Below are 8,015 nucleotides of genomic sequence, written 5' to 3'. Positions count from 1 at the left end.
TACTTCCTTTGAAGAAAGTTCATTTTACACAGGGAGTCTACCCTTCAGTATATAAAACTCGCCAAACTCACCATCTGCAACCAAAAAGAGGTGTAACGTTACACGTTAATGCATCCAAATGTATGATCCAGTATATAATATGTGAGCCATTCTGCGTAATAAGTTATTTTACTTCGAAGAAGTATTCCAATGCTAATACCTTTTTATTGAAGTAAACATTTAAATGCAGTATTTCCACACTGTGGTGTTTCTACTTTATAAAGATCTTCTACTTACTACTTACTTGCTACTCATTCTAGTAAAATATGGCATTGACAATAGTATTTAGTTGAGTATTGCAATAACATGCGGGTAGTATATAATTGGTCAGTTGTCAAAGTACCCAATGGGCTTTACTAATTTATGCCATAATATTACAATATCAATGTGAATGCATTTATGTGTCATATTTTACTTGGCCAGTCAAGGCCGATCCTAATTGGGGTTTTTTACAGTTGAGAATCTTTCTAATTTTTTGTGAAATACAAGTAGAAAGTTACACGGCCTGAACATATTCAAGTGCAGTACACATAAATGTGGTCAGTACCAGGGCAATTCACAACAATGATTAACATTGGCAACCAGACCGTCATTCATGAGACTTTTTAAAAACAGCAAAGAGGACTTAAGTTGTCAAATAGGACCTATGCTGGAGGCCCCAAAACCTCAGGGGGCCGAGGGCTCCAGGTTCTCCACATGACATTTAGTTTAAGTTAATTTGATTAATTCTACATTTGTTTAGTTATATGGGTTTCAATGCTAATGCACCACATAGACTCCCATGATAAGGGCCCAATGATTACAAGTTGTGGGCCCGCCTACAGGATTTGTATGACCCTAAATAGGTGGATAACTGCTTAATATATACATGTGTTTTATAAAAAAAGTTAACTTTACAGGAGTGCTTTCTCTAAAAAAATAATATAATATACAGGCGTAATATTGTTTGGTTGAGTGGGGAATCCCCTCGTTATGAGGACATACTAGCAAAAACAGGCACTCTGAAGATCTTAAAAGGGATCCTTTTTTTCTCAGACTGGCAAACGGTTACACAACAGTCTAACCACCAGCCTAGCTTAGTCATAGATCACGTTTTTCTATGAAGGTTTCGAATTAAAACCGATACAAATGTTGACTTCCAGTTACACATTTCCAAGGGCTCTCAGACTTTAAAAAACTCACCTATACCAAAGTTTACCAAAATTAAACATATGTATTGTCTGAATAAATTTAGGGTCGAAGAACATAAGCAGCAAATACTAAAATGTATTAACCAGCCTAACGCCACAGAAATATTCAAATTAATAAACATGATGATGATTATCAGTGATGGCTGACGTGCGTGTTTTGGAGGTAATTTGTAACCAATGTTCTAAAAGTATTTTAACACTGCAGAAAAATCCAGGAATTGAATATAAAAGTTAATATGGACCCCAGGAGATTTGCTAATGAAGGACAAATCAGTCACACGCAACAAAAGTGATGAAGTGCTTCCTGTTTCTCAGAATGTGCACATTTCTACAACTCTCTCCTAAAAGGAAGTAGTAATGAAGGACTCTCCTGCATTGTTCTTTTCTTTGAGATAATTACAGCTTTTACACATTCAGGAATCCGGCGTTGTGTGCGGGCGGCACTGTTATTATCATGCACCGCAGCATGAACTGATAAACATGCTTCCTCAGCAGTTTTAGACGCACATCATATTTATTCTCTGCACATAAGCAAAAATGCTCATCTCAATGAGATTCCTTCACGTTGAGCTGCCCATCTCGCACCTCTGTGACGTCCTCGGAGTCCGTATTACCTCATCAGGAGACACAAACTCTCCAGGGAGCCTCCAATCTGCTGCAAAATTTAACCCGCTGCCTCAACCAGCTCTATAACTCAGCATCACTGTGATTAAAGCATGACCCATGATATGTCACCAACAGCCTTTATACCCTGCGGCGGTTTATTTATATCCTCAAAGAGCTATAAATCCCCCAGGTGAAAGTGCTGCCCTTTTCACCAATCAATCTCCCCTCCCGGGCTACTTTGCATTGGAACAGTAACGGCAGTGCAGGGAGGAGGCTCGTGTATCCATGAGATGATGAATAACATCCTATTTTCTTCCACAAAACATGTAATGTGTTAATGTTATGTCAGTGGAATAGTTTCAGTGAGGCTTATTTTACACAGCTTACAGAATTTCTGCTGTAAGAAATGCTTAAACGCCCCCAGCAGCGCTAAATAGTTCATGAGCATTTATGGCCCATGACCTTAGTAATTGTGGTGACCTCACTGAGGTCTCTTAAATAAAAAATAAAATACTTCTGTGTAAGTAGCACATTTTCTTCCGGGCAAGCGACGCTGCACTGGCACCACCTCCCCTGTGACTAGTGGGTGCACATCCACACTGGCTGTCTGGGACATTTGGTTTTACAGCCTGTGAAAACAGCCTTTGTTAAACACAACATTCCTCACTAGTCACATTGGTGAGCCAGTCCTTGCTACCTCACCCCCCCTTCACCCCACCCATAGCCACTTTCATAGGCCAAGGTTTGACCACCTAGAGCAGGGAGATATCACACTGGTGTTTGCAGCTCCACATCGGCCTCCCACCGTAATGAGATCTCTCCACGCTGACCCTGTGCAGTAAACACTGACCTTTTGGAAGGCAAACATGCAGAGCGCAGTAACAGTCAGAGCACACTCACATTTGGGAAGGATAAGGCTGCTCAGAAATTGGTATTGAGGGTTCAAACTGGTTATGATCCATGCACAATCCTTAAATTGTGGTACTGTATGTAGCCACGCTGGGTTGGAGTCTAAATGCAGTGTGCAATTGTAGGGAAACGTGCCGCAGGGTGTGCAGCGTATTCACAGGGATGGTTCTCTAACAATCTTGTTTTTAAACACCATAGACAGTTAATAAAATGGGTCATTTCCATTTTAGTAAAAAAGTATAAACAATGGGAAATAGTTACTCCAGTAAACTCATTTGGACTGATTGGGAATGAAAATGGAAATAGTGCATCCAACTGTAGAAATAATTAAGTAAGAGGGCCACAATGGATTTAGAACGCCATCTGCAGGAATTAAAAGGGGTTCACACTGTTTAAGGCCCACTTTTTCTTACTGTAAATATGCACATGGTCTTTTTGGAGACTAAAGTACGATACAACTTTACTGACTGAACAAAGAGTTGAGTGAAAAAGAGATACACATAACGGGTTTTATTTTGGTAGAACACAAAAATTGGATTTCAATGAGTCAAAAACATAATATTCTTTCTTTAGAAGCAGTTGATAATCATTATTCTGATTTAGCCTTAAATGACTAAACATTGAACAGGAAGTGTTGATTTGTGGAGATGTCCTCATTTTGTGTGATTCGCTGTTTCAGAATTACAGCTGCTCATTTGAGCACAATACACATGACAATTCACAGTCAAACACATTTAAAAGTCAAAAAGAGAGAACAAATCAGTATGAAAAGAAGAAGAAGAAGAAGAAGAAGAAGAAGAAATTAAACCTTTTTTATGTGTTACCATTTCTTTTGGTACATTTGTTTCAGTCTTCTCTTAGATAAGCCTCAGGCACCTCCTCCTCTTCAATGTTATTTTGTGAGGAGGCAACATATTGCATCACCCTTTCAACCTCCATTACTTTAGTCTCGGCTAACTTCTTATCTGAATCCAATGACAGTTTCTGTGCTACCTCCACCTGCGATTGGGCTACCTGGATGTTGGACCTCACTGTGATGGCAGCATGTTCAGCTCCTGGAAACACACAGAAGAAAGAAAGAAAGAAAGATCAAAAGGTGGACATAAAACCAGCTTAAGTCCGGACATAGGCCGTGGTCATCGACAAGACACTCCTGTCCATCATCTCCATTTTGTTAGACAAAAAGCCCTACTGAGTGACAGCAAATGATCCATGCACTGCTCAACGTGCAACACTGACAGCAGCTGAATGGGAACGGGCACAGACGGCGACCTGCAAAGCTTTCAGAAGATGTTTCACAGCTGTACACATTTAATCATAGTCACAAAAACCCTTAAAAAATCAGGGTCAACACTTCAACCACGACTTCACAACAGTTTGCTCGCGCAGCCTTAAAACTCAACTGGGACATTGTCTTTTACACACCTGAGATGTATGCTGCCTCAGCTGCTGTTTCACACAGCCTGACTGCGCTGACCCAGGTTGACTCAAAGCGCTTGCATTCATCTTGTCGGTCTCTAATCTGTCAGGGCAAAAACAATCCTTGAGTCAAGACCTACAGATCAACAGGGTTTGCAAGTCCTTTGTCATAATGAATTAAATGAAGTCAATGAATTAAAAAGACAAAAGTGTTCTGCTACACTCAGGTTTATTTTGATGTACTTTTCTCAGTAGAAAACACAAACTAACCTGTGAACGTTGACCAATGATCACTTGCCAGATGGTATCTTCTTCTGTAGGACTCAGTTTTTCCAGTGATTGCAAATATCTTTTTTGCAGGGCTATGAGTGTGTGCACAGCCTGTTAGCAAACAGAGCAAGGACATATGCCGTTTACATTTGAAATAAAACCACAGAGTCGCACAGAGGATTCTTTGGCGTATGGAAGCTATTCAAAATATTATAGTCGATAGATTTAAACAAAATAGGTGTTGATTATCTCCACCACCGGACAGGACAGGGTGTTATTTGTATACAGATCTATTATTGGCAATACATGCTGAAACTGGCCATGAACCACTTTAAATGCTTAATGCTCTTCTATTATTCTGGTCTATTTAAAGTTGGACTGAGGCATAAACAACTTCACCCTCAAAAAAAGTCCTATTCAATTCATAGTATAAAAAAAACTGTGTCATCACCCTGCATCACACTGTTTAAGCTGCAACAAATTCTGTGGCGTAATGTTACTGACAGGAATCAGGAAGTATTATGTTTCTTGTATGTGGAATTATAGGGGGTTAACGTTAGATCTAAGAACACACGTTTGTAGTATGCTGTACGGATTGTAACTCATTGTCATGAAAAATAACCCTAAATTCAGTATATAGGCTAGGATATCGGAATAGGTTTACCACACAATCAAAACTTACTTTAGAGTACTCTGTAATGGCGTCTATGAGAGCCAAACTGGTCTGAGACAGAAACGTGCTTGAACTGTCTGTAACCAGAGAGGCAGCTCGTTTGATTAGAGAGTCGTGAGAGAGGTTTTCAACCTGCAAAAGAGACACATGGAGAGCAATAAACACCATGCAAGTGTACACTAAAGCAATAAGGTCCTTTCTCGTCGATAACGTTACAGGTCAAGGGTTAGGCCCGATGCGTGACGTCAGTTATAAAGTTGCCGCGTTTCTGGTAAATTGACCAGCTCACCTGTTTGAAAGGAACAGCACAAAGCCCGCCGCCCACAGCAAGAGACGCTACGCCCGTGTACACAATACTTGTCCATTTGACCGCTTTATGGACTGCAGGTTTTCTGCTGCTGAACAGGACAGGAGCTGAACTCCTGAAGAAAATTAAAAAAAAGAGAAAACGTTGCGTACCGCTGCACGAACACACCAGTTTACGTTACATCCCAGTTCTTTGCCACGTATTTATTAGTGGGTATAAAAGTGAGCTACCGCGCCATAAATAGCGTGTTGCCACCAAAGCCTTGCGATTGTGGGAAGCTAGTCCAACATTAAACGCTTATATTAATTCACATGAGTATGACAAGACACACAAATGCTAATTGTTGGCAATGAAAAATAAGTTTAACGTGCTTGTGGCAACTTCCGGTTGCTGCTGTTGCTAGAACCGTTTTGAAGCAAAACATTCTAAGTTCATCCCTTTAGAATCGGAGACAATATTCCACTTTGAGGTGCGGTTCATTTCAGAAAGCTCGGAGGTGTTACAAACGTGGTCTCTAAAGCCGCGTCTAACACAACCTACCTGAGGAGACGGAGGCATGTTGTTACTTTCCGTAGCGCGGCCATGTTTGTCCGACACTACAAATGTCCGTCGTCACTGAGCAAAGGTTCCGCCTCTGTGGAGCTGTCACAAACAACGCTGCTGCACTCACGTGGTGAAGAAAAAGCAACATTATTTTGTGCTCAGTTACGTTTTGACTGCTAAACAGCAACCAGCCATAGCATGAGGGGTGTGTAAAGTCCTGGTTGTCATTAATCATGCTGAACAATGCTTTGGAGGGATTTGTTCACTGACCTATGGAGAATCTGCTTGGTAATATTTAGACTAGTGTTTTCTTCCTCTCTATTAGGAAATTAAAGCTTCTCAAATTGAATTGATTGGTGAAGCAGTTAAGATTGGCCTGCATCAGAGTTACTTATCAATACATGATTTAATGAAGTATCATTTGTAATATTATTATATATTAATCAGAACCTGCAAAGGCACTGAACTCGTGAAAACATAGTTTTAAAATAAATGTAGGGGAGGTAATAGTCCTACAACACAGGTGTCAAACTCAAGGCCCGTGGGCCGAATCCGGCCCCTTGGGGGGGGGGGGGGGGGGGGGGGGTCCAGTGCGGGCGGCCAGCTGGATGTATTTGCTGTTGTGAGAATTACAAAAACCAAAATTGCATTTCTATAAAAGTAGCTGCTACTCCTAACGCGTCCACTGAGGGTCGCACTCTGTGAGTGAGCGCATTCGTTAGAACAGGGGGACACGTTCGCTCACTAGATCACCTGCCATTGGAAGAAAAAAAAATCACATCAAGTCACCATGCGATCGCTACTGACAGACGAGAGGCTCGTTGTGTTTTTTTTTATATTGATTTGTTTTGCGCTCCAGGTATGCAGCGATTTTGTTCCGTATTATTATTGCGGGCGACCTAGAGAATGACGTCTTTGTGTGTGGAAGTCGTTGGTTTGTTTATTTATTTATCATAGACTTCATCGCCCTGTTCGCGAACATATGTGTCCTGTTTTTTCCTCCACAACATTGTTCCCCTCGACTGGCAAACCAACGTTTGCGGAGATCTCCCTCCATGAATTGGAGGCCATCCGCGGGTCCTTATACCCAATGATGGGTTGTATAAGTGTTCATATTTACGGATTTCTTCTGACAAAAGCTCTTCAATCTGATTCATTCTTTTGTAAAAAATCTACATTTTAATAATGCTATGAAAAGTGCTCCGTAAAGGATGTAGTTAGCAGACCAATCGCAGCCTTGTGGGCTGCGTGAGGCTTGCGTAGCTTTTGACGTTAGTCTAGAAAAATGGGTCTTTACGCACCGTTGTGTCGACGCACTCGTTTCAATTCATGGTTTGGCAAGACTAAAAGTCTTGCGTGTGTTGCAGAGCAATTCACCGCCAGAACAATAGGTGAAGTAATGTTTTTTGTTGTCTTTGTGTGTGGAAGTCGTTGGTTTGTTTTTATTTATTTATCATAGACTTGTTTGCCCCGTGCATCGCCACTGCTGCTTTTCATCGTGGACACATTTGTCCCGTATTTTCCTCCACAACCCCTCGATCGGCAAACCAACGTTTGCGGAGTTTCCCTCCATGAATCGGCTTGTATTAGCAGTCATATTTACGCATTTCTTCCGACAAAAGCTCTTCAATCTGATCCGTTCTCTCGTAAACGTTCTTCGTTTTAATAATGGCGGTATTGTGCTATGAAACCGGAAATGTGACACTCCTTAAAGGATGTAGTTAGCAGACCAATCGCAGCCTTGTGGGCTGCGTGAGGCTTGCGTAGCTTTTGACGTTAGTCTAGAAAAATGGGTCTTTACGCACCGTTGTGTCGACGCACTCGTTTCAATTCATGGTTTGGCAAGACTAAAAGTCTTGCGTGTGTTGCAGAGCAATTCACCGCCAGAACAATAGGTGAAGTAATGTTTTTTGTTGTCTTTGTGTGTGGAAGTCGTTGGTTTGTTTTTATTTATTTATCATAGACTTGTTTGCCCCGTGCATCGCCACTGCTGCTTTTCATCGTGGACACATTTGTCCCGTATTTTCCTCCACAACCCCTCGATCGGCAAACCAACGTT

The 8,015-nt window shown here is 41.3% G+C and overlaps 1 protein-coding gene across 1 annotated transcript; it reads right to left on the bottom strand.

Moving 5' to 3' along the window:
- Positions 1 to 3,239: 3,239 nt before the first annotated feature.
- On the bottom strand, positions 3,240 to 6,115 carry LOC120821169 (diablo IAP-binding mitochondrial protein). The gene is made up of 6 exons (XM_040179577.2): positions 5,954 to 6,115; positions 5,396 to 5,528; positions 5,116 to 5,238; positions 4,434 to 4,544; positions 4,170 to 4,266; positions 3,240 to 3,799 (listed from the first exon to the last, which is right to left on the bottom strand). The coding sequence occupies exons 1-6, from the start codon at positions 5,995 to 5,997 to the stop codon at positions 3,591 to 3,593; spliced, it is 717 nt and encodes a 238-aa protein (XP_040035511.2). The 5' UTR covers positions 5,998 to 6,115; the 3' UTR covers positions 3,240 to 3,590.
- Between the last annotated feature and the right edge of the window lie 1,900 nt (positions 6,116 to 8,015).

This window comes from Gasterosteus aculeatus, chromosome 1 (genome assembly GCF_964276395.1).
Source record: "Gasterosteus aculeatus chromosome 1, fGasAcu3.hap1.1, whole genome shotgun sequence".
Taxonomy (NCBI): domain Eukaryota; kingdom Metazoa; phylum Chordata; class Actinopteri; order Perciformes; family Gasterosteidae; genus Gasterosteus; species Gasterosteus aculeatus.
Note: the sequence above shows the minus strand (reverse complement) of the source record. Positions and strands in the feature narration are given on the sequence as shown.

Bases quoted from the DNA above. Each gene is read 5' to 3' on its own strand.
- LOC120821169 (XM_040179577.2), bottom strand. From the start codon at position 5,997: ATGGCCGCGCTACGGAAAGTAACAACATGCCTCCGTCTCCTCAG. The intron at 4,545-5,115 runs GTAAGTTTTGAT...GTTTGCTAACAG, and splicing joins CCATTACAGAGTACTCTAAA to GCTGTGCACACACTCATAGC. The intron at 3,800-4,169 runs GTGTGTAAAAGA...GTGTGTTTCCAG, and splicing joins TGAGGCAGCATACATCTCAG to GAGCTGAACATGCTGCCATC.